Genomic DNA, 27,020 nt, shown 5'->3' with positions numbered 1-27,020 from the left:
GAGGGAAGAAGAGAGACTGATCGAGGGGAGAGAGTCCGAGAAACAGCCGGAGAGAGGGGAGCGAGCGGGGAGAGAGAGAGAAGAAGAAAGAATAAGAAAGAAGAGGGAGAGAGAAGGAGGCAGCGGAAGAAGGGGAAGGGACTTGAGAGTGAGGGACAGGAGAGAGAGACAACAAGAGGGCGACGGAGAGAGGGTGAGAGAGAACTTGAGAGCTGGTAGTGGTAAAGATAGAGAGAGACAGAAAGAATAGGAACGAGAGGTGCACGGAGAGTACAGTGATCGAGAGAGCAAAGAACAGAGGATGGGAGAGAGAAGGGCGCAAGCGTGAGATAGATAGAGAGGAACATAGAGCGGGGGGAGGAAGAAAGATAAAATAGTGTGAGAGACACGGAAAAGCAGATTGTAAGAGACAGCCAGAGAAAGGAAGATAGAACCGTGCGCCATGGCTGCCCCTCCTATCAGTCTGAGAGAGGACCAATGGGCAGGCTCCAAGCCTGGCAAGTTTTTCCAGAGAGGGCGCTTCTTGAAAATTGCTGAGATAGAGGAGGCCCTGAGAAGGAAGGAAGATGCAGGTGACGTCAGGAATGGAGATTCGAGTCTGACCATGCTCCGCAACATCAGAGCTCAGAAGGAAAATCCCATCATGCACTGCATGATGGAGGACCCAGCCTGCCTCGAGGTCTCCATGCTACAGCATGTCACTGGGATGGAAGGCTTCCAAGGGATCCTCAAAGATGGAGGCTTTAGAGGAAAGTCCAAAAATATGTCAAAAAACAACACTGTAGAATGGATGCGCTTCTCATGGTGGAGCGTTGCTGTCCCCAAGAAAAGGACTAGCTCAATTAAAGGACCCGGCGTCGCGGGGCTTCCTTGCAGTACTGCGCAAGTGTCCTCGAAGAGGAGGATACGCAACCAGTTCGCCAATTCCCCTGTCTTCAAGGATGGATCTCGCTATGGGAACTTCAAGTTTTCCTTCCCGGTGGAGGATCTGGTCACGGCGTACCAGGACCAGCACTGCATTGGTGGGCCGCCGGTGTTCCGGATACTTGGTACCTGGATCTACCAGCAGGAGATACTCCATGCCGTCCTGGTCCATGGACCACAGTATGATTGCTCGTTCCAAGATCTGCCAAAGATAACATGCAACTCTCAAGAGACAGTCTACCAGACAGAGGATGGTGTCTTCATGTTCAATCTAGAGTCCACCAGCAGCACGTTCACTCTGAGAATTGGCCGCCAGGGAGAAGTGGAAGTGCTAAAAGGGAGCAACCAATCACAGTGTGTATGGAGCAACCCCAGCTTCGCCTTCTTTCTCCCTGAGGGGAAACCTCTCAAGTTAGACATAGCCAAGAAGAATCTATGTGCCTGCAAGGACGTAAAGCCGTTCATGGAATCCAGAGGCCCTAGAGTGCCTGTCCACAAGGCAACAGAACTTATCCGGGCACACTTCCAAGCTTGATGTGGCCGCCAAAGCACCTAGCATGGAATTTCAACCCTTGCAAGTAAGTGCACTATCAGATATCGACACGCTACTCATTGGCTTCAATGGAAGCGTGGTAATACTGTATACAACTAGGAGGACGTGAGCACACGAAAAACCAGGTATTACATTCTGGTGACCAAGAGTACAAGACAGACCAGTTGAGAGGGAGTGAGAGCAAATGGAACCAGGTACCATACATTGATAAGAGGGAGTAAATTCAAGAGTCCTGGTACTAGGTGCAGGTGAGAGGGACTGAGTGCAAGAGGCCAGGTATTATGTACAGGTGACACGTCAATAAGTGCAACAGAGACCAGGTATCATGTATAGGAGACGGGGCAATGGGTGCAGTACCGACCAGGTATTGTGTACAGGTGATGAGAGAATGAGTACCACAGAGACCAGGTATCATGTACAGGTGACGAGTAAATGGGTGCAGTACCGACCAGTTATTATGTACTGGTGACGCGTCAATAAGTACAATGACAAAGAAGAGGGGGGGCCAAGAGCTAGTCAATGGTCCAGTGCCCGTGCTCCAAACTAACCATGAAGTCAACAAAGTAGGGACACTGTTCCAAAGTGAGTGGTGCCAGAAGTCAACCACTCACTACAGAGAAGTTAGAAAGGAGAAAGTGCTAGGTCAAGGACTCTGTGGGGGGAGACAGATATTGTCTCTTGTAGCCCTCACACACCCCGAAGGATGTCATGCTTCATCATTGGGCAGTTGCTCCTCGTCGGGCTGGCGCTGCAATGCGCTACGGGTCCCCCGGAGGGTCACTTTGGCGGAGATCTTTTAAAACTGCCATTTGGTGCATGTGGGTGTGTGAACAGAGTCCTAAGTGATGGGTGATAGTGTACATGCAATGCGTTTAAACTGCCTAAGGGTTACCGAAAAAGGGATTTTAATAAAGAGGTACGCTTGGAAGTTTAAAAAACCTGTAGGTTGAGGGTTACCAGAAAAGGCGTAATGTGCCCAGGTAACTACAAGGCCGACATGTTTCACGCCTCAGTGGTCATACAGATCCCTGGCGTTTCATCAGGACCAGAAAAAACTGTGGAAGTGGTGTAGTGCATGAAAGGAAGTAGAAATATTAGAGGGGTAACATTAGCCCTCTAAACGATCACTGGGGGCCATCATCTAAAGTACTATAAGTTATGGCTTTGGCTCAGTAGTCGGATATGCCCTCTTGATCGTGACGTAGAAGGCATGGAAAGAAAAAACAAAAAGAAAAGAACAACAAGCCTCAGATCAGTATGTGAGGCTCGCAAATGTGTCTCCAATGATGTGTGTCCTGGAGGCATATATTGCGTGGTGGCATAAAAAAGTATAGAAGACGGAGTAGCACAGGTGACTGCAGAGAACGGCAAATCTAGATTGTCGGGTGTGTTGTTCCTCTAATTCTGTGCAGGGAAAACACAGGTAACATAGGAACCTCCCTCATGTTAATTGATGAGAGTCCTTCTTCACGGCCCTAGACCACAGTCCTTGACCTTCAGGCAGGCGTCAGGACGGGACCGGTCTAACGGAGCCCACACCCGAGTATAAACGTGAGTACTTATCCCTCAGCGATGGTGAAGGAGATCTCTTCTCGAAGTAAGTTCATGTATCTAGCAACAAATGTCATACATGTGACTTACCTGTGTTTTCCCTGCACTGTCCCATTATTCCTTTAACAGCCCAGTAAGGTGCGGGCACCCTACGCCTCTAGCCTAAGGAGCACTGTTCTCCTACTTTTAAGGTAAGGACCGTAGATACCTGTAACTGCACATAATTAGAGGAACAACACACCCGACAATCTAGATTTGCCGGAACGCACATGATGGGCTATGGAAAGCTATCACCACTCGTTCCTACACGTGCGGCGTCTGGTGTTAGCTTGAACTTCAGCTGGTTATCCCTGCCACCTGATTTGTACCATGTATAATCCCCCGTTCTCTGCAGGCGCTTGTGCTACCGTTGGCATTTTCGGGTATGCTGGATGGGTAGCCGCCTGGACCACCGCTTGTTCTTCGCTGCGGGTCTTCAGCTCTCCGTCTTCTATACTTTTTTATGCCACCAGGCTGGGCGCATGTAGCAGAAGGGTGAGTTACCTCACTAGCCATGCCTCGCTCTGCACATTCGACGCAATATATGCCTCCAGGACACACATCATTGGAGACACATTTGTGAGCCTCACATACTGATCTCAGGCTTGTTGTTCTTTTCTTTTTGTTTTTTCTTTCTATGCCTGGATTCTAGATCGGGCCCCCTTGTCCCCTATTTCTATTCTGCCTCCTTACTTTCACTATTTTTAAATTGAATTATTAGTTTCTTTGAACAAAAACAGGAGTGTTCTATGTACATGACCCCTTGCTGAATTCAGTATTGTGTCTACTTTCTAGAAATGTATAACTTTCCAGGTTGCCCATGGTTTTCACACCTCTTTCCCCCAGAAGCTGCACATAGGTAGAAACCGCCAAAATTGGAAATATTAACCACCACTTAAGAAATTACAAAAACTGTGGTGAAATAAAATATTTTTCTGCAAGTCTGCCTGCTTCTGAAATCTGAGAATAGGGTTATCTTCGCAAAGAGGGTGATCTTTGCACAGCAAACCTTTTGTTAGTGACATTTTTGTGCTTTTTCTCTGTTTCCTCTGGGTGGAAACCATGGACCCTGGGTACCTTTACAATCCTCAAAATGTGGGTAAAAAGACCCAGTTTGGACCCGGATAGCTTTTGTCGAATCCAAGTCATGAAAGCTTAACTGCACACCCCCTTAAATATCAAAGAAGCATTGCCAAAGCCAGTTGGTCTTGCTTTTCATAAACATGCACTGGCAAAGCTAATCAGTCTGGCTTGTTAGGGGAGGCGTTCAGAAATATTTGGGTGACTTTGTGTTTGCTGCTCCCAACTGTTCTAGAAAGAAAATACCATAATGAAGGAAACTCTTGGGCTAGAACAAAATGGAAGCTGAGAGTAGAGCCTTCTGTTGCATGACCCGCATAAGCAGAGTTAAAGTGTGCCCTCAGACAAGGTACAAAAGGAGTCAGAAGTTTGTCTTGTAATGTAAGCGGCATAAGGAGACAAATAGTGCATAGTAAGTACTTTTGTCGATGGCCAGCACTTTTGGTGCAGCCTAAGAATGCCTAAGAACAAAAATGGGTGTGGCTCTGATCAGCACGGCTGAGCCTATAAACGTGGAAAACAAGAAAGAATGCCAATGCTGACTTCTATTTGACGCAAATCAATAGACCGTAGAAGAGAAAAACAACTACGACAGTACTAATTAATCGTATTTATTTAAACTATATCTTTTTAGTCATTCGAATGATTTTGGTAAACTGTTTTTCAATTTGACAACCAATTAAACACCATTGTACCACAAAAACATTTTTTACAAGAAGCAACAATTGTAACACACAGTGCAACACAATAAACATTAAAGCTAAACTGCCAATATGGCAGATACATAAATTTATGCACTCATTCAAACGTCACTCCTCATTCAACAAGACTAACACACGTTCAACACATTGTGTCTTTGGTTACAATTAACTGAGGTTTGAAACCACCAAAGGACTATCCAAACAAGGAAAACATGAAAAGCAAGACCGTTTAAATGTGCAACAGAATCTGTTCACTAGACAATCATTTGATAAAAATAAACAAGAGAATTCTAAATGTGCACCAAAACGGACTGATTACACCAATGTTTGGAATAAACGGAAAAGAAGGTCTACGCGTTTCGAACCCCGTTTTATTAAGCTGGTGGGGTTCTCTTCAGGACCACAACACTAAAAAGAAAAGGAGAGAAGAAAGTTTGAGGCTGAACTTCAATCTAAAAAACCTGAGAGTGCCTAGGCACGTGCAGGTCTTTACTTGTAAACAAAGGATGGAAACACAAGTTAACAAGACAGCAAAGTAAAACAAATGAGCTTGCAGAGGTGACACGTTGTTTCTGAAGCGCAAAAGAATGACTTGAGCATCCTCACTAATGAAACAAGCATTGGCATAGCCAATAGGTCTCGCCTTTGGGACCTTGTAAGTGTTTAGCCAGAGCTATTGGCAATGTATGTAAGGTATGATGTAGAGCAGTGTGGCTTCGTGCTGAAAACTTGGTGTTCAAGTTCTGCTTAGTGTAGTGGCATGGGGCAGTGGCATGGTGTGGAATGTAGTGGTGTGTTGTTATATGGTGTGTCTTGGTGGGATGCATGTGGTTAATGTATTTTGCTGGGGTGTATGTGGGTGGTATACGCATCTTTACAAAAATAAAATCACCAATTGCCAATTAGATTAATTTTGTTTCTCTGCAAACATTAAAAGGGCAACAAGAGCAAATGTAATATACATCTACCTATGAACCAATGTAACATGTTTATATTAGTGAACTTTTAATTGAAAACAACAAAACTACCAGCCGGTCGGTAACTTTTACGTTTATATAATTGTAATGGCAGATACTGCTTAAGACAGCAAAGGGTTTTCTAATTATAAAGTTGAAATATGATCATATAATGAGCTGTACATTAAAGTTGGCTGCATTGCCTTTCAAGTCAACTGCTAGCAGACCATAATAAAATAACTATACTGCTTTATATGCAGATTACTGGCAGTGGGCCTGTAGCTTTTGTAAATGAATACATCCCTGTAACAGGATCTTGTGAGTTAAGCACAGTCACAAATGAAGATTTGAAATAAAGTATAAATGGCTTGGACGTTTAGTTTGGAAAGCCATTAGGTATGTAATATTTGTACTAGTTGAGAGCTAAACATAATATACATTTTTAACAAAATCTAAGTTCGCAGGAGGGACAAACACCCACTTCAGCCACGCCTCGCAGCCCCTCTGGACAGACCACCACTGTGTACACTTCACCTTCAACACCACCACTGCACCCAAGCCCATCCTGCGCCTGCCACGTAGGGAACTGGAGCAAGGTCACAGAGGAGCACCTCAACACCACCCTCTCCCACGACCACCCCCTCCACCACGACCAACGCCAACTCTGCTGCCAAATTACTACGCCGCTGGATTACCAGCTGCGCAGACAAGCTCGCACCCCTCCGCCACTCTGACAGTCAACGTCGCCTGAAGGCCGCCTGTTTCACCACCGACCTCCAAGAAGCCAGGTGCTCCTGCAGATGTCTCGAGAAACTCTGGAGTAACAGGAAAACCACAGAAGACCTGGGCACCTACAGGAACGCCATGACCGAATACCACCAGCTCATAAGAGCCACCAAGAGGACAGAACAAAATCCACACCAACGCCAGTAACGCAAAGGAACTCTTCAACGTCATACAGACGTTCACCAAACCCGCCAGCAAAACCACGGGCGTCACACCATCCCATGACCTCTGCAATAAGCTCAGATCCTACTTCCACCTGAAAATCCAGGACCTCTGCGACAACTTCAGCGAACAGACTCCAGACACCACCCTCCCCTCCGCTATCGAAAACCAACCCACCCTCACCTCCTGGAAACCGGCTACCACCGAAGATATCGCCACGACCATGAAGAACACCCACTCAGGCGCCCCCACAGATTCCTGCCCGCCGCACATCTACCACAGAGCTGCTGCTGCCATAGCACCCAAACTATGCAGGACCATTAATGCCTCCTTCGAATCCGGCATCTTCCTCGATGACGGGAAGCAGGCAGAAGTTAAGCCCCTCCTCAAGAAACCCCCGGCTGACTTGACGGACCTGAAAAACTACCCGCCCATCTCTCTCCTTCCTTTCGCAGCCAAAGTCACCGAGAGATTCATCAACGCCCAGCTGACCACCTTTATCGAAGAGAACGCCATCCTCGACTCCTCCCAGTCCAGATTCCGCAGCAACCACAGCACCGAGACCGCCATCCTCGCCGCCACCTATGATATCCGCATGCTACTCGACCAGGGCCACACCAAGGCCCTCATCCTTCTAGACCTCTCCGCAGCCTCTGACACCGTCTCCCACAGCACTCTCGCCACCAGACTCTACGACACCGGCATACGGGGAGCCGCCCTCGACTGGATCTGCTCCTTTCTCGCCGGCAGAACCCAAAGGATCAGACTCCCACCCTTCCTCTCCGAATGCTCAGAGATCAACTGCAGAGTACCCCAAGGATTCTCGCTCAGCCCCCCGCTCTTCAACATCTACATGGTCTCCCTCACCGCCATCATCAGACAGCTTGGGCTCAGCATAGTATACTACGCTGACGACACCCATCTCATCCTGTCCCTCATTAAGAACCCTGAAGACTCCAGACTCTGCTTCCAGGAAGGAATGAAAGATATCGCAGCCTGGATGAGAAGCAGCTGCCTATAGCTCAACTCGGAGAATACAGAGGTCCTTGTCCTTGGACCCTCCCCCACAGAGGACAACACCTGGTGGGTCTCCGCCCTCGGAAACCCACCCACTCCTTCAAACCACGCCTGCAACCTCAGCATCATTCTACACTCCTCCCTCACCATGGCCTGCCAGATCAACGCCGTCACCTCCACCTGTTTCAACTCCCTCTGCATCCTCCGCAAGACCTTCAAGTAGATGCTTCTGAATGCAGAAAGACCGTCACTCACACACTCATAACCAGCAGACTGGACTACGGTAACGCCCTCTACGCCGGAATCAACAAATCCCTGCTACACAAGCTCCAAACCATCGAGAACACCGCAGCAAGACTCGACCTCGGAACACCACGACATGAGCACATGACCCTGCACCTACGAGACCTCCACTGGCTCCCCATCGAGAAGAGAGTAACCTGCAAGCTACTCACACACACCTACAAATCCCTCCACAACATCGGACCCAAATACCTCAACGAAAGAGTCTCCTTCTACGTACCCAAAAGGAACCTCTGTTCCGCCGACCTCGCCCTAACAGAGACCCCATGCATCAGCAGAACCAGAGCAGGTGGAAGAGCCTTCTCCTACATCGCAGCAAAGGCCTGGAACAAGCTCCCAGTCAACATCAGACGCTCCCCCACTCTGCACACCTAAAGGATCCGGAGCTGCATCCCCCCCAGTGCCTTGAGACCCTCATGGGTGAGTACCACGCTTTAGAGTGAAGTGGCGTTGCATGGATTGGTATTGCATTAAGTGGTGTTGCGTGTAGTGGCACTACATAGAGATGAGTGATAGGGGTAGAGCGGAGTGTAGTTGTGTAGAGTGGAGTGCGGTGCAGTGGTGTGGAGTGCGGTGGCACGGAATAAAGCAGAGTGGCGTGGAGTAAAGCAGAGTGGCGTGGAGTGGAGCAAAGCTGAGTGGAGTGGTGTGGATTCAAACAGAGTGGAGTGGCATGGAATAATGCAGAGTGGAGTGGCATGGAGTAAAGCAGAGTTGAGTGGTGTGTAGTAAAGCGGAGTGGTGTGGAGTAAAGTAAAGTGGTGTGGAGTAAAGGAGAGTGGCGTGGAGTAAAGGAGAGTGGCGTGGAGTAAAGGAGAGTGACGTAGAGTAAAGTAGAGTGGCATGGGGTAAAGCAGAGTGAAGTAAACCAGAAGGGCATTGAGTGGAGTGGAGTAAAGTAGAGTGTGGTTGATTAAAGCAGTGTGGCATTGAGCGGAGTGGAGTACAGTGGAGTGGAATAAATCAGAGTTGGTTAGAGTAAAGCAGACTGGATTGGCGTGGAGTAAAGCAGATTGTTGTAGAGGAAAGCAGAGTGGTGGGGAGTAAAGTGGAGTGGGTTGGAGTAAAACAGAGTGGCATTGAGTGGAGTAAAGAAGAGTGGAGTGGAGTAAAGCAGATTGGAATAGAGTGGAGTAGAGTAAAGCAGAGTGGAGTAAACCAGAGTGGTGTTCAGTGGAGTGGGGTAAAGCAGAGTGGAGTCGAATAAAGCAGAGTGGATTAAATCGGAGTGAAGTAAAGCAGAGTGGCATTGAGTGGAGTGAAGTAAAGCAGAGCGGCTTTGAGTGGAGTGGAATGAAGTAGAGTGGAGTGGTGGAGTGGAGTAAAGTAGAGTGGCACTGAGTAGAGTGGAGAAGACTAGAGCAGAGTGACATGGAGTAAAGTAGAGTGGCGTTGAGCGGAGTGGGGTGGAGTAAAGCAGAGTGGAGTAAAGGTGGAGTGGAGTAAAGCAGAGTGGAATTGAGTAGACTGGTGCAGACTAAAGCAGAGTGGAGTAGAGTGGTGTGGAGTAAAGCAGAGTAGAGTGGAGTAAAGCAGAGTAGAATAAAGCAGAGTGGAGCAGAGTAAAGCAGAGTGGAGTGGAGTAAAGCAGAGTGGAGTGGAGTGTAGTGGATTAAAGCAGCGCGGCGTGGAGTATTGCTGAGTGGCACTGAGCAGAGTGGCATGGAGTAAAGCAGAATGGCATGGAGTAAAGCAGAATTGCGTGGAATAAAGCAGAGTGGGTTGGAGTAAAACAGAGTGACGTTGAGTGGAGTAAAGTGGAGTAAAGCAGAGTGGAGTGGAGTAAAGCACATTGGAATAGAGCAGAGTAGAGTAAAGCAGATTGGTGTAAAGCAGAGTGGTGTTGAGTGGAGTAAAGCAGAGTAGAGCATAGAGGAGTGGAATAAAGCAGAGTGGCATTGAGTGGAGTGGAGTAAAGCAGAGTGGCGTGTAGTAAAGCAGAGTAACGTGGAGTAAAGTAGAGGTGGCATTGAATGGAGTGAAGTAAAGCAGAGTGGCTTTGAGTGGAGTAAGAATGAAGTAGAATGGAGTGGTGTAGTGGAGTAAAGCAGAGTGGCACTGAGTAGAGTGAAGTAGAGTAGAGCAGAGCGGCGTTGAGCGGAGTGGGATGGAGTAAAGCAGAGTGGAGTAAAGCAGAGTGGAGTAAAGTGTAGTGGAGTGAGCATAATGGAGGTGAGCGTAGTGGAGTGGAGTAAAGCAGCGTGGCGTGGAGTAACGTAGAGTGGCTTTGAGTGCAATAAAGCAGAGTGGAGTAAAGCAGAGTGGTTTTGAGGAGTGGAGTAAAGCAGAGTGGTGTGGAGTAAATTAAAGTATGGAGTCTGCATTTCCAGACACTTGAAGTAACTCAGCATGTTATTGACGGCAGTGGAGGGTTTCAGATATAAGGTAAACTATTGCTATTACGGCATTGATCAGGGATCGAGGGTGGAGGAAATAAATAATGTGCTGAACCTGCAACAAACTTCCAGTCTTATGATTAGGGTTGTCGGCTTATTATTTTGATGTCCCAGGCTGCACAAAAATAAGCAGTTACCTAAAGCCGTATTTTCAGCACTGTTTGTGCGTACTTCGAACAGCAAATATAAATAGAAAGCACTTTTATTTGTCTTCTAGTGTGTCCTGAATGATCCATGACTGATAATTAAAGGGAACAAAGACAGAAGAGTCACATTACAAATGAACACACACTTTTTTATTTCTAACCCTATTTAGTGTCAAGAGGAAGTCTTTTCAGGCTCTTTAAACAACACATGGCTGACGTTTTTCTTTTGGCAACCCTACTTTATATTCCTTTTCATGAAATGCATTCTCACACTTTGGCAGTGAATGTAAAATACAAACATAAGGAACAGGCAGAGTGGGGGCCCAGGGGGTATACGAACCAGAACAAAACGGAGCCTGGGTAAGCAGTTTACAAAGGTTTGTAAATACACAAATGGTACTTCAAAGACCTGTGAGAAACTCGGGCGTGCCGAAGATGAGACTCCAGACACTGCCCAGCCGAGCCCACAGCTGCGCCAGCTGCTCCAGCCCGGGCTGACACACACCACGCTAGGGGGGCTGAAGCCCCTGGGTGAGGGGCTCCTTCAACGCTAAGAGAAACGAACACATTCCAGAGTTCGCCAGTCCCAGCTAAGAGCTAATGAGCAAAGCTTTCTTCATTGTATAAATCTGCTTATCGTGCCTGCCATATAAAATACGGTGCAATATGGTGAGAGGCTCAGCTAAGAAATAATGAGCAAGCCTTTCTTTGTTCCAAAAGCAGTCGAAAACAGAAACAAGCATTGGCATTGCCAATAGGTCTCGCTTTTGGGACCTTATAAGTATTTAGTTATACAGCACAATATTCTTGGTGCAACGACATCAACTGTTGCGTGGCTAAACACTTATAAGGTCCCAAATGAAAGACCTATTGGCTATGCCAATGCTTGTTGGCTATACTGTGTGTTTGACTGAGTTTACAGGCAGCGAATATTGCCATTAATAGACGTTTGACTGCATTTTCTCCTTGCAGTGATTGGTATAGACATATAGCTCTTATGGATTGTTTTTGGTCTGATGGGATTCATCTAGGTGGTTATTGTACTGCTGCCTTTGATAAACGATTGTGTAGACATACAGAGTCAGACAGACAGACAGACAGAGTTAGACAGAGTCAGACAGACAGTGTCAGACAGAGTCAGACAGACAGTGTCAGACCAACAGACAGAGTCAGACAGAGACAGAGTCAGACAGAGTCAGTCAGACAGAGAGTCAGGCAGAGTGACAGACAGAGTCAGTCAGACAGACAGAGTCAGTCAGACAGAGTCAGACAGAGTCAGACAGACTCAGTCAGACAGAGTGACAGACAATCATTCAGACATAGTGACAGACATAGTCAGTCAGACAGAGTGACAGGCAGAGTCAGTCAGTCAGAGTGACAGACAGAGTCAGTCAGACAGGGTGACAAACCGAGTCAGTCAGACAGTCACACACAGAGTCAGACAGAGAGTGTCAGAAAGACAGAGTCAGACAGAGTCAGACAGAGACAGAGTCAGACAGACAGACAGACAGAGACAGACAGATAGAGTCAGACATACAGAGTCAGACAGATAGGCAGACAGAGGCATACAGACAGAGTCAGACAGAGTCAGTCAGACAGAGAGTCAGGCAGAGTGACAGACAGAGTCAGTCAGACAGACAGAGTCAGTCAAACAGAGTCAGACAGACAGAGTCAGACAGACTCAGTCAGACAGAGTGACAGACAATTATTCAGACAGAGTGACAGACCGAGTCAGTCAGACAGAGTGACAGGCAGAGTCAGTCAGTCAGAGTGACAGACAGAGTCAGTCAGACAGAGTGACAAACTGAGTCAGTCAGACAGTCACACACAGAGTCAGTCAGACAGTCACACACAGAGTCAGTCAGACAGACAGACAGACAGACAGAGTCAGACAGACAGTGTCAGACAGAGTCAGACAGAGTCAGACAGACAGAGTCAGACAGATAGACTGAGTCAGACAGAGACTCAGACAGACAGAGATAGACAGAGTCAGACAGACAGTCAGACAGATAGACAGACAGAGGCATACAGACAGACAGAGATAGACAGAGTCAGACAGACAGACAGAGTCATACAGAGTCAGTTAGACAGAGAGTCAGGCAGAGTGACAGACAGAGTCAGTCAAACAGACAGAGTGACAGACAGACTCAGTCAGACATAGTGACAGACAGAGTCAGTCACACAGAGTGACAGTCAGTCAGACAGAGTGACAGACAGAGTCAGTCAGACAGAGTGACAGACAGAGTCAGTTAGACAAAGTGATAGACAGAATCAGTCAGATAGTGACAGAGTCAGTCACAGTGACAGAGTCAGTCAGACAGAGTCAGTCAGAGTCAGTCAGACAGGCAGTGACAGACATACAGTCAGACAGACAGAGTCAGACAGAGACAGAGTCAGACAGACAGAGTCAGAGTCAGTCAGACAGACAGACAGAGTCAGACAGACAGACAGAGTCAGACAGACATACAGAGTCAGACAGAGACAGACAGACAGTGTCAGAGTCAGACAGTGTCAGACAGACAGAGTCAGACAGATAGACAGAGACAGACAGACAGAGACAGACAGTCAGACAGAAAGAGTCAAACAGATAGACAGACAGTCATATCATACAGACAGAGACAGACAGAGTCAGACAGACAGAGTCAGACAGACAGAGTCAGTCAGACAGAGTGACCAACAGAGTGACAGACAGGGTCAGACAGACAGAGTCAGTCAGACAGACAGAGACCGACAGAGTCCGACAGCCTCAGTCAGATAGAGTGACAGACAGTCAGTCAGACAGAGTGACAGACAGAGTCAGTCAGACAGAGTGACAGACAGAGTCAGTCAGACAGAGTGACAGACAGAGTCAGTCAGACAGAGTGACAGACAGAGTCAGACAGACAGTGTCAGACAGACAGAGTCAAGACAGAGTCAGACAGATAGACTGAGTCAGACAGAGACTCAGACAGACAGACGAGACAGATAGAGTCAGACAGCCAGACAGTGTCAGACAGACAGAGTCAAGACAGACAGTGTCAGACAGACAGAGTCAAGACAGAGTCAGACAGACATACAGAGTCAGACAGAGACAGACAGACAGTGTCAGAGTCAGACAGTGTCAGACAGACAGAGTCAGACAGATAGACAGAGACAGACAGACAGAGACAGACAGTCAGACAGAAAGAGTCAAACAGATAGACAGACAGTCATATCATACAGACAGAGACAGACAGAGTCAGACAGACAGAGTCAGACAGACAGAGTCAGTCAGACAGAGTGACCAACAGAGTGACAGACAGGGTCAGACAGACAGAGTCAGTCAGACAGACAGAGACCGACAGAGTCCGACAGCCTCAGTCAGATAGAGTGACAGACAGTCAGTCAGACAGAGTGACAGACAGAGTCAGTCAGACAGAGTGACAGACAGAGTCAGTCAGACAGAGTGACAGACAGAGTCAGTCAGACAGAGTGACAGACAGAGTCAGACAGACAGTGTCAGACAGACAGAGTCAAGACAGAGTCAGACAGATAGACTGAGTCAGACAGAGACTCAGACAGACAGACGAGACAGATAGAGTCAGACAGCCAGAGTCAGACATACAGACAGACAGAGATAGACGGAGTCAGACAGACAGAGTCACACAGAGTCAGCCAGACAGAGTGACAGACAGAGTCAGTCAGACAGAGTGACAGACAGAGTCAGTCAGACAGAGTGGCAGACAGAGTCAGACAGACTGTGTCAGACAGACAGAGTCAAGACAGAGTCAGACAGATAGACTGAGTCAGACAGAGACTCAGACAGACAGACGAGACAGACAGAGTCAGACAGCCAGAGTCAGACAGATAGACAGACAGAGGCATACAGACAGACAGAGATAGACGGAGTCAGACAGACAGACAAAGTCACACAGGGTCAGCCAGACAGAGTGACAGAGTCAGTCAGACAGAGTCAGTCAAACAGAGTGACAGTCAGTCAGACAGTGTGACAGACAGAGTCAGTCAGACAGAGTGATAGACAGAATCAGTTAGATAGTGACAGACAGAGTCAGTCAGACAGAGAGACAGACAGAGTCAGTCAGACAGAGTGATAGACAGAATCAGTCAGATAGTGACAGACAGAGTCAGTCAGACAGAGTGATAGACAGAATCAGTCAGATAGTGACAGACAGAGTCAGTCAGACAGTGACAGAGTCAGTCAGACAGAGTGACAGATAGACAGAGACATACAGACAGAGACAGACAGTCAGACAGAAAGAGTCAGTCAGACAGTCACACACAGAGTCAGACAGACAGTGTCAGACAGACAGAGTCAGACAGAGTCAGACAGAGACAGAGTCAGACAGACAGACAGAGACAGACAGACAGAGACAGAGTCAGACATACAGAGTCAGACAGATAGACAGACAGAGGCATACAGACAGACAGATTCAGACAAAGTCAGTCAGACAGAGAGTCAGGCAGAGTGACAGACAGAGTCAGTCAGACAGACAGAGTCAGTCAAACAGACAGAGTCAGACAGACAGAGTCAGACAGACTCAGTCAGACAGAGTGACAGACAATCATTCAGACAGAGTGACAGGCAGAGTCAGTCAGTCAGAGTGACAGACAGAGTCAGTCAGACGGTCACACACAGAGTCAGTCAGACAGTGACACAGTCAGTCAGACAGTGACAGACAGACAGACAGAGTCAGACAGAGTCAGACAGAGACAGAGTCAGACAAAGACAGAAACAGACAGACAGAGTCAGACAGACAGAATTAGACAGCCAAATAGTCAGACAGAGACAGACAGAGTCAGACAGACAGACAGTGTCAGACAGAGTCAGACAGACAGTGTCAGACAGACAGAGTCAGACAGAGACTCAGACAGACAGAGACAGAGTCAGACAGACAGATTCAGACAGATGGACAGACAGAGGCATACAGACAGACAGAGATAGACATAGTCCTGACAGACAGACAGAGTCAGTCAGACAGAGAGTCAGGCAGAGTGACAGACAGAGTCAGTCAGACAGACAGAGTCAGTCAAACAGACAGAGTCAGACAGAGTCAGACAGACTCAGTCAGACAGAGTGACAGACAATCATTCAGACAGAGTGACAGACAGAGTCAGTCAGACAGAGTGACAGGCAGAGTCAGTCAGTCAGATTGACAGACAGAGTCAGTCAGACAGAGTGACAAACGGAGTCAGTCAGACCGTTGCACACAGTCAGTCAGACAGTGACACAGAGTCAGTCAGACAGTGACATAATCAGACGGAGACAGAGTCAGACACAGACAGACAGAGTCAGACAGACAGAATTAGACAGACAAACAGTCAGACAGAGACAGACAGACAGAGTCAGACAGACAATGTCAGACAGAGTCAGACAGACAGTGTCAGACAGACAGATTCAGAGAGACAGAGTCAGACAGATAGACTGAGTCAGACAGAGACTCAGACAGACAGAGACAGACAGAGTCAGACAGACAGAGTCAGACAGAGTCAGACAGACAGAGTCAGACAGAGACAGAGTCAGACAGAGACAGAGTCAGACAGACAGAGTCAGTCAGACAGACAGAGTCATTCAGACAGACAGAGTCAGACAGACAGACAGAGTCAGTCAGACAGAGAGTCAGGCAGAGTGACAGAGAGAGTCAGTCAAACAGACAGAGTCAGTCAGTCAGACAGAGTCAGACAGACAGAGTCAGACAGACTCAGTCAGACAGAGTGACAGACAGAGTCAGTCAGACAGAGTGACAGACAGAGTCAGTCAGACAGAGTGACAGACAGAGTCAGTTAGACAAAGTGATAGACAGAATCAGTTGGATAATGACAGACAGAGTCAGTCAGACAGTGACAGAGTCAGTCAGAGTCAGTCAGACAGAGTCAGTCAGACCGAGTCAGTCAGAAAGACAGAGTCAGACAGAGTCAGACAGAGACAGAGTCAGACAGAGACAGAGTCAGACAGAGACAGAGTCAGACAGACAGAGTCAGACAGAGTCAGTCAGACAGAGTCATTCAGACAGACAGAGTCCGACAGACAGACAGAGTTAGACAGACATACAGAGTCAGACAGAGACAGACAGACAGTGTCAGAGTCAGACAGTGTCAGACAGACAGAGTCAGACAGTGTCAGACAGACAGAGTCAGACAGAGTCAGACAGATAGACAGAGGCAGACAGACAGAGACAGACAGAGTCAGACAGACAGAGTCAGTCAGACAGACAGTCAGATAGAGTCCAACAGACTCAGTCAGATAGAGTGACAGACAGTCAGTCAGACAGAGTGACAGACAGAGTCAGTCAGAGTGTCAGAGTGATAGACAGAGTCAGTCAGACAGAGTGACAGACAGAGTCAGACAGACCGTGTCAGACAGACAAGAGTCAGACAGAGTCAGACAGATAGACTGAGTCAGACAGCGACTCAGACAGCCAGAGTCAGACAGATAGACAGACAGAGGCATACAGACAGACAGAGATAGACAGAGTCAGACAGACAGACAGAGTCACACAGAGTCAGCCAGACAGAGTGACAGAGTCCGTCAGACAGAGTCAGTCAAACAGACAGTCAGACAGTCGGTCAGACAGAGTCAGACAGACAGACTCAGTAAGACAGAGTGACAGGCAGAGTCAGTCAGACAGAGTGACAGTCAGTCAGACAGAATGACAGAGTCATTCAGACAGAGTGATAGACAGAATCAGTCAGATAGTGACAGAGCCCATCAGACAGTGACAGAGTCAGTCAGACAGAGTGACAGAGTCAGTCAGACAGACAGTGACAGACAGTCAGTCAGACAGAGTCAGTCACACAGAGTCAGACAGACAGAGCCAGACAGAGTCAGACAGAGTCAGACAGGCAGAGTCAGACAGAGTCAGTCAGACAGACAGACAGAGTCAGACAGACTGACAGAGTTAGACAGACATACAGAGTCAGAGAGAGGCAGACAGACAGACAGAGTCAGGCAGAGTCAGACAGACAGAGAGTCAGGCAGAGTGACAGACAGAGTCAGACAGTGTCAGACAGACATAGTCAAGACAGAGTCAGACAGATAGACTGAGTCAGACAGAGACTCAGACAGAGAGAGTCAGACAGCCAGAGTCAGACAGATAGACAGACAGAGGCATACAGACAGACAGAGATAGAAGGAGTCAGACAGACAGACAGAGTCACACAGAGTCAGCCAAACAGACAGAGTCAGACAGACAGAGTCAGACAGACTCAGTCAGACAGAGTGACAGACAATCATTCAGACAGAGTGACAGACAGAGTCAGTCAGACACAGTGACAGGCAGAGTCGGTCAGTCAGAGTGACAGACAGAGTCAGTCAGACAGTCACACACAGAGTCAGTCAGACAGTGTCAGACAGACAGACAGAGACAGAGTCAGACAGAGACAGACAGAGACAGACAAAGTTAGACAGACAAACAGTCAGACGGCGACAGACAGACAGAGTCAGACAGACAGACAGTGTCAGACAGAGTCAGACAGACAGTGTCAGACAGACAGAGTCAGACAGACAGAGTCAGACAGATAGACAGACAGAGGCATACAGACAGACAGAGATAGACAGAGTCAGACAGACAGACAGAGCCAGTCAGACAGAGAGAGTCAGGCAGAGTGACAGACAGTGTCAGTCAAACAGAGTCAGTCAGTCAGACAGAGTCAGACAGATAGAGTCAAACAGACTCAGTGAGACAGAGTGACAGACAGAGTCAGTCAGACAGAGTGACAGTCAGTCAGACAGAGTGACAGACAGAGTCAGTTAGACAAAATGATAGACAGAATCAGTCAGATAGTGACAGACAGAGTCAGTCAGACAGTGACAGAGTCAGTCAGACAGAGTCAGTCAGACCGAGTCAGTCAGACAGACAGTGACAGACAGTCAGGCAGAGTCAGTCAAACAGAGTCAGACAGACAGAGTCAGACAGAGTCAGACAGACAGAGTCAGACACAGACAGAGTCAGACACAGACAGAGTCAGACAGACAGAGTCATACAGAGTCAGACAGTGTCAGTCAGACAGACAGAGTCAGTCAGACAGACAGAGTCAGACAGACAGAGTTAGACAGACATACAGAGTCAGACAGTGTCAGACAGACAGAGTCAGACAGAGTCAGACAGATAGACAGAGACAGACAGAGTGACAGACAGAGTCAGTCAGACAGAGTGACAGACAGTGTCAGACAGAGTCAGTCAGACAGAGTCAGACAGACCGTGTCAGACAGACAGAGTCAGAGAGATAGACAGACAGAGGCATACAGGCAGACAGAGATAGACAGAGTCAGACAGACAGACAGTCACACAGAGTCAGCCAGACAGAGTTAGTCAGACAGAGTCAGTCAAACAGACAGAGTCAGACAGTCAGTCAGACAGAGTCAGACAGACAGAGTCAGACAGACTCAGTCAGACAGAGTGACAGACAGAGTCAGTCAGACAGAGTGACAGTCAGTCAGACAGAGTTACAGAGTCAGTCAGACAGAGTGATAGACAGAATCAGTCAGATAGTGACAGACAGAGTCAGTCAGACAGAGTGACAGACAGAGTCACTCAGACAGAGTGATAGACAGGATCAGTCAGATAGTGACAGAGTCAGTCAGACAGTGACAGAGTCAGTCAGACAGAGTGACAGAGTCAGTCAGACAGACAGTGACAGACAGTCAGTCTGACAGAGGCAGTCAAACAGAGTCAGACAGACAGTCAGACAGAGTCAGACAGAGTCAGACAGAGACAGAGTCAGACGGAGACAGAGTCAGACAGACAGAGTCAGACAGAGTCAGTCAGACAGACAGACAGAGTCAGACAGACAGTGTCATACAGACAGAGTCAGAGAGACAGAGTCAGACAGATAGACTGAGTCAGACAGAGACTCAGACAGACAGAGACAGACAGAGTCAGACAGAGACTCAGACAGACAGAGACAGACAGAGTCAGACAGACAGAGTCAGACAGATAGACAGACAGAGGCATACAGACAGACAGAGATAGACAGAGTCAGACAGACAGACAGACAGAGTCAGTCAGACAGAGAGTCAGGCAGAGTGACAGAGAGAGTCAGTCAAACAGACAGAGTCAGTCAGTCAGACAGAGTCAGACAGACAGAGTCAGACAGACTCAGTCAGACAGAGTGACAGACAGAGTCAGTCAGACAGAGTGACAGACAGAGTCAGTCAGACAGAGTGACAGTCAGTCAGACAGAGTGTCAGACAGAGTCAGTCAGACAGAGTGACAGACAGAGTCAGTTAGACAAAGTGATAGACAGAATCAGTTGGATAGTGACAGACAGAGTCAGTCAGACAGAAAGAGTCAGACAGATAGACAGACAGAGTCATACAGACAGACAGAGATAGACAAAGTCAGACAGACAGAGTCAGACAAACAGAGTCAGTCAGACAGAGTGACAGGCAGAGTCAGACAGAGTGACAGACAGTCAGTCAGACAGAGTGACAGACAGAGTGACAGACAGAGTCAGTCAGACAGAGTGACAGACAGAGTCAGTCAGACAGACAGTGTAAGACAGACAGACAGAGTCAGACAGACAGAGTCAGACAGACAGAGTCAGACAGAGACAGAGTCAGACAGACAGACAGACACAGACATTATCTCCCTCACCTGCCAAGGCAGTCTTCATGATCCAAGCAATATCCGCTATCTCAAAAGTATAGGACTGCACACACTTAAGTTACTGTGAGAGCAACCCAATGCACACCCTCAAAATTGATGCTTGTGGCGACATCTAGGAACATTGTGACAATGCAAGGCTGAGCTGCTCCACCCATGTTCTAGCAAACCCTAGTAAGCCTCGACTCTAATGGCATCAATAAGAGGTTGGTAAAGCACTTTTTAGGGTGGAAGAACAGGAAGTGTTTCAGCATCATCTTTTCGAGTTGAATGTAAATAGTACTAAAAATTAAGATGTGGGTCACGACAGACTGCTTGAGTGAGGGCAAATTTCTTGGGATTCAGTTAAAGGTCATGTTGCAGTTCTGCAAAGGCTACACTTGAGAAGGCTATGGAAACTCTGTGCATAGTTGAAAATATATCCAATGGTAGAAATGTGTTGCTTCGGAGGAGGGCGGGTGTTACTTGGGGAAAGGATATTCTGAACTCTTAGACAAGAAAAAGGTGCAAAACGAGTAGTTTGTTGTGATCACAGTGCTGAGCGGAGCACACAGATCTATAAACGGAGGTTGGCAGATGGCTTAGGCTCATGTTTTCTTTTGATAGTGTCTGTGACATTACTAACATTGAGAGTAGTATGCACATTATATCAACAGCAGACGACTCGGAATAAAATCCTTGGGTAAAAACACACAAGGCATTAGAGAAAGCCAGAGACATCAAATGACTAGGAATAACACATCATGCCTAAGCAAAATACGATATTGAATGGCGCTTGGTGACGATGTGCAGGTGGTCACATGTAAGGGTAAAAAAGAGTGGATCAAGAATGACAACTTCATGCCAATCGGGCTATAGCCAGGCAATATCTTTGCCACAATGAGATCTACTGGTTAGAAACCGCACACATTAGCTTTAGATGAGATGGTAAAAGAAAATGGAGTCTGGCAGTGAAATACATCGTTTATAGATATTCAGACGACTAATGTGTAAATCTAATAATGTTTAAGTGGCATTGAGATGCATTGGTGGAAGGAACTCGATGTTTTACTCCACGGGCAGAATTGGGAAGTCGTGCTGGTTTTAAGCGCCTGGAGCTTGGAGCGTAAGGGAGGGGGTAGGGAGAGCAGAGAGAGAGGGGGTGGAAGAGCATGGTTCAGGCGCTGTAAGGCTTATTGAGCCATTACAAAAGCCAGATGGCTCCTGTGCATGTTCACGCTGCGCGTAACCGCATGCTGGAGGCTGGAAAAAGCCTTTGGTAGCACTTTGAAAAGCCAGTTACTAAAAGTCGAGCAAGCAACGCATGCGCTGCTCTAGGCTCGACCTATAACAGTGCGAAAATGAACCAAAGTAGAGGGAGGAGGGACAATACTTGTAAGAGGGCCAGTCGCCAGGGAGAGAAACCACCCACTAAAAGGAGGGACAAATGCAAAATTTAGCCACTGAAAGGAAAGGAAGTTAAACAGTCACACAAAGGCGCTAATGGGGAGTGAGAGGTGTAATTAATGTCACTGGTGAAGCCACAACAAGCCTCGCAGAGCAGCGCATGCGCTGGTAGTCTCGACCTAAAAACAAGTGGGACAAACTAATCATCGTTAAGATGTCATGTCCTTTATGGGCAGCCCATCTAACCAATAGCAAAGCATGAGCGTTAGCTCCTCCTTCATCTGCATGAGGGAGGGGTTAAGCCTGTTGTATGAAGCATGCTGTAGCATGTCCTCGGTGTGTAGAGTCAGGAGAATGTCTCTAGGCTGTCTCTTATTTTTCTCGGAGAAGGTTTGGCTTCAAGTTTTCCACTTGCTGGTTTCAAGCCTGGAGATATCTTGCTGTCTTGTGTCCCTTTCACTGCCAAAAATGATTAACTTTTAACAGATGTTTTGGGGTAGAGTGTTGCTGTTTTGTAGGTGATGCAGGTGACTTTAAGATGAAGCGGGCTTGGGGACGGCATGTGTAGGACCTCTGGTAATGGCGTTGTAGAGGCAGGACCTTTGACAAGGAGGGCTTTGTCCCCATCTGGAGAGGACCTGGTCTTGGACAGTCATTCTACAGCCTGCTTCTGGGAGGCTGGGCTTTCCACAGCCCTGCGCTGTCTGTAATCCCTCTGCAGCGCCTGCGGCATCAGGGGTGACTGAGCATGAGATGTGAACCAACCTAGCCTCATGCTAGACAGCTGTTCTGCTATCTGAGCTTGTCTGTGGTTGGTTTTATTGGTAGAAATTCTGTTTTGGTCGAATTGAGCTTTGGGTCGTTGCTTGACATGTGGTTTTAGTGACTGACAATCATAATTAAAGTTATTTTTTTAAGTGGGAGCCTGCCCTGGAGGCAAGTGTCTGTATGCAATGGCTCCCAACTACGAATCCCACAATGCAACACAAGGACTGGATGAGCGGCTCAAACATGGAACTGTGAGACTAGAGAGCTCTGTAATAATTGTGCTTTACATCCATCACGTGACCTTTGAAAACATCCAATGTCCTGGCTTGCATTTTTATAAATTGTTTATAAACAGTGACAGTAATGCTCTCCTCTCCCCTGCTCACTCCCCCTTCAGCACTCTAGAGCGCCCCTCCACGCCCCTGCATACTCCACCTCCTCTTGGGTAGTACATCGCTCCTGGACCGTGCTCTGTTGCTTTGCAGCAAGGCTTGGAAGTAATAGTCTAATTTATATCCACCAATATTCAAAAACATGTCTAAACACATAGGGCCCGATTCACAGAACTAATTTAAGACAAAATCCTAAACTTACTACCATTTTGGTATTCACAGAAGGCACTTACTCATTTCGGTATTCACAGAAGTTAGGAGTCCTAACTTTAGGACTCCTAAATGCCTTCTGTGAATACCGAAAGCCTTAAAATTAGGATTTTCCTCAGTTTAGTAGTAGTAAAGTTAGGAGTCCTAACTTTACTACTCCTAAACTGAGAAAAATCCTAATTTTAAGACTTTCGGTATTCACAGAAGGCATTTAGGAGTCCTAAAGTTAGGACTCCTAACTTCTGTGAATACCGAAGTGAGTAAGTGTCTTCTGTGAATACCAAAATGAGTAAGTGCCTTCTGTGAATACGAAAATGATAGTAAGTTTAGGATTTTGTCTTAAGTTAGTTCTGTGAATCGGGCCCATAGTGGCAGATTTATAAGAAAATCGCGCAGCGCAGCAAGTCACCTTTCTGCGCTGCGTGACAGGGAGAGGACAGGAATGCGCCATATTTATAAGAATATGTCACATTCCTGCTTTTCCCCCTGCGCTGGCGTCATTTTGGCTGCCTAGCGCCAACGCTGGCACCCATGCACCATGGTGCAAGGCTGCCTGCGTTGCTTGCAGGATTGTTTTTTTGCAGGAGGGCACACCTTTCTGCACAAAAATAATCCTGACATGCATATTCCTCTTTCTGTGCATGCTGCAGAATGCAGCACACATAGAGAGAAGAAGTAATAAGGAGAAATGTAGACTTTTCTCCCTGTTATGCCTCTCCTGGGGGCGCATATCTTTTTGACGCATTCCCAGATCTACCAGAGATGGTAAATCTGGGAATGCGTCATAACCCATAGGAGTTGGGTGGGAATACCCACGCAAAGTCCATGGAATGCCTTCTCAGAGCAGAGTAACATAATTCAGCATTTTGCGATGCGTTGCATTAGTCTGGATTTTTGAAGCCACTCAGGGCCATACAAGGTGGCCTCGCATGGCTTAATAAATTGTATTTTAGGGTTTGCGTTGCACAGGCACCATGTTGCATGGTGCAAACGCAATGCCAACGCGACACAAACTTTTGATAAATAGGGCCCTAAGTTACTAAGACAACCGGGTGGCACCAAGATGTTCAGATTTGTTAAATCACACAGACCACACAGCAGCCGCATGAATTTGGAATCAGAAATACCAGGAGCACGAGTGACCCCTGTCCCTCCTGGATGACACGCTGAGTACTTAGGGGCATATTTCCAAGGAATTGGCGTAGGGGAGCATTGCAAATCATTTTGCTGCGCTGCCCTACACCACTTCAGAAGTGCAGGAATGCACCGTATTTACAAGATACGGTGCATTTCTGTCCTTTCAGCCAGCTGCAGGGCATATTTTGCAGCTGTGCGCCAAAGGAGGCACCCCTGCACCGTGTGCAAGGGTGTCTGTGTTGTTGGCACAATTGATTTTGTGTAGGGAGGGGCACCTTCCTGCACAAAAACAGTCGCAAGAGGTGTTTTCCTCTTTCTATGTGTGCTGCAGATTTTAGCACTGCCCTAGGTTTACCTAATGTTGTAAATCTGGGGCAGTGTCCAATTCCATGGGTGTTGAGTGGGAACACCCACATTAATGCCCATGGATCTCCTTCTGAGGGCAGAGTAAGGCAACACAACGACTTGCGCTGCCTGGCCTTACTTTATATCTGTAAGTCCATGAAAAGCCACGCAGAGTGGCTTTACGTGGTCTTGTGGATGTGGTTAAGCCCTGTGCGCTGTCGGAATGTCACAAAAAGTGACGTTCCGGTGGCGCACACAGCTTGTAAATATGCCCCTCAGTCCTGAAACATCATGCATGCTTGGGCGTGTTAAGGTTAGGTAGCAGGCTCAGATAAACACCTAGAAGACTCCTTTGAAGGTACATTTAACTGTACAATTGTCAGCCATTAAATCAACCAGTCAGGATATTGAGGACACTAACTCACAAGGAAGAAAAGAAGAACAAGCATTAGCAAAGACAATAGGTCTGCCGTTGACTGCCAGCCTTCTGACAATTCTTCTTTTGTTTTCTCATGGTTTTTGCAAATCTTCAGATTTAGGAATATGCTGGGCCCTCACCAATCTACAAAAAGAAATGTTGCTGCCGGCAAAATAGTTTTTTGGTCTCAAAAAAAGACACGTTACCACAGTACTCCCTGGCACTGAAGGGAATTACTTAAAAAGTCATTCAGTCTGGCATTGGCCTCAAGCCTCTTGCCTTTGAGAAAGAAAGAATGAAAAAAAGAAAGGAAACAAGAAAGGAAGAAGGAAAAAAGAAAAAAGAAAAAAGAAAGAAAGAAAGAAGGAAATAGAAGGAGAGAAAGAAAGGAAGGAAGGAGCAAGTAAGTAAGTGAGGAGGAAAGGGAAGGGAAGGGAAAGAAAGAAGAAGAGAAGGAATGAAAGAAGCCAAGAATGAAAGAAACAGAAAGGAAGAAATGGAAAAGGGAAGAGAGAACGAAGAAAGGAAAGAAAGGGAAAGAAAAGAAGAAAGGAAGAAAATAGGAAAGAAAGAAAGAAGGAAAGAATGAGAGAAGGTAATAGAAGGAGAGAAAGGAAGAAAGAAAGAAAGGGAAGGAAGGAGCAAGTAAGTAAGAGAGAAGGAAAGGAAAAGGAAGGAAAGAAGAAAATAAATAATTAAAGAAGCCATGAATGAAAGAAGGAGAAATAAAGAAACAGAAAGAAAGAAATAGCGGAGAGAATGAAAAAAGGAAAGAAAGGGAAATAAAAGAAGAAAGAAGGAAACAAAGAAAGAGAATAGGAAAGAAAAAAAGTTAAAAGAAGATAACAATACAGAGTAGTTTCAAACGAACAGTTTAGTATGCTGTGAAATAGCAAGTCAGAAAAACAGACCACTTGAAAAGGAATTTATAATAGCTTGGTAGGAGAAGGGATTATTATAAAGAAAGAAGAAAGAAAGAAAGATAGAAAGAAAGAAAGAAAGAAAGAAGCAAAGAAAGAGAGAAGGGAATAGAAGGTGAGATAGAAAAAAGGAAAGAAAGAAAGGAAGGCGTAAGTAAGTACGAGAGAAGGAAAGGGAAGGAAAGAAGAAAAGAAGGAATGAAAGACGCCAAGAATGAAAGAAGGAGAAAGAAAGAAAAAAAGAAAGAAAGAAAAAGAAAAGGGAAGTGAGAATGAAAGAAGGAAAGAAAAGGAAAGAAAAGAAAGAAGGAAAGAAGGAAAGATAGACAGAAAGAAAGAAGTAAAAAGTAGAAATCGTAATACAGAGCAGTTTCAAAAGGACACCATTTAGTATGCTGTGAAATAGCAAGGCAGAAAAACAGAACACTAGAAAAGGAATTTATAACAGCATTGGTAGGAGATGGGACTGATAAAGATGCAGTGTGCATTAGAAGCACCCTGCTATCACATCAGGCTCCAAACATAAAGGCAACACTAAAGTAACTGTTAAGTATAAACAAAAACAGTGACGCTGAAGGTAGCTGCCTTGTGTGTGGATGTGCTCCAAGTGAAAATGCAGTCACTCAAAGGGAAGTTAACCAGTGGCTGAAGTAGGCGGAGTCGTTGCGTCATCCTGTATGTTGTAGTGGGCGGAAGCAAAATGTGACTGACACAACAACAGACCAATGGATGAACAGAGGTGTCTGAAAGCTTCTTTGTGTAAGTATACATATTTTAGTAAAATCAAAAGGTCTTGCTGACGCCAGGCCTAGTGAATGGAGAATACAGAGACAGCGAGACTTGAGACAGGAGGGCCGTCTCTTGTCAAACACGGAGGACGTGCTATGTGAGGAGCACCGTATGTTCACTGTTTGATCCTCTGGTTGACTCCGGCTCCTGGACACCAGGAACCCGGCCCCTCCCAGGGACAATGTTCAAATGTCCACCTGTGGCAGGGACGCCACTGTACACTAAAGTGTCTCATCTGAACATGGCGTCAACGTGAACATTATTTTCTGGTGTTTTACAGAGGACAGCTCTCTGGCGGTGCGGAGTCCCGAAAGAATATGCAAGAGACGACCATCATAGCGCCCAGAACCGCAAGACGGCAAATGAGACGCTGTTCATTCCATGTGATTCCCAGAAAAGCACCCTGCGCCTCCTGGAGACAGTCATAAATTATAATCATTGTTTAATTTGAGCCGGTGGT

General features: G+C 46.9%; 1 protein-coding gene across 1 annotated transcript; it reads left to right on the top strand.

The window, feature by feature from the left end:
* On the top strand, positions 1-27,020 carry LOC146808451 (uncharacterized). Its single transcript, XM_085620637.1, has 2 exons — positions 1-1,502; positions 26,841-27,020. Exon 1 carries the CDS (start codon positions 443-445, stop codon positions 1,457-1,459), a length of 1,017 nt encoding a protein of 338 aa, XP_085476763.1. The 5' UTR covers positions 1-442; the 3' UTR covers positions 1,460-1,502; positions 26,841-27,020.

Source organism: Triturus cristatus, chromosome 8, assembly GCF_964204655.1.
Source record: "Triturus cristatus chromosome 8, aTriCri1.1, whole genome shotgun sequence".
Classification (NCBI taxonomy): domain Eukaryota; kingdom Metazoa; phylum Chordata; class Amphibia; order Caudata; family Salamandridae; genus Triturus; species Triturus cristatus.
This window is presented reverse-complemented; position numbering and strand designations above follow the sequence as displayed.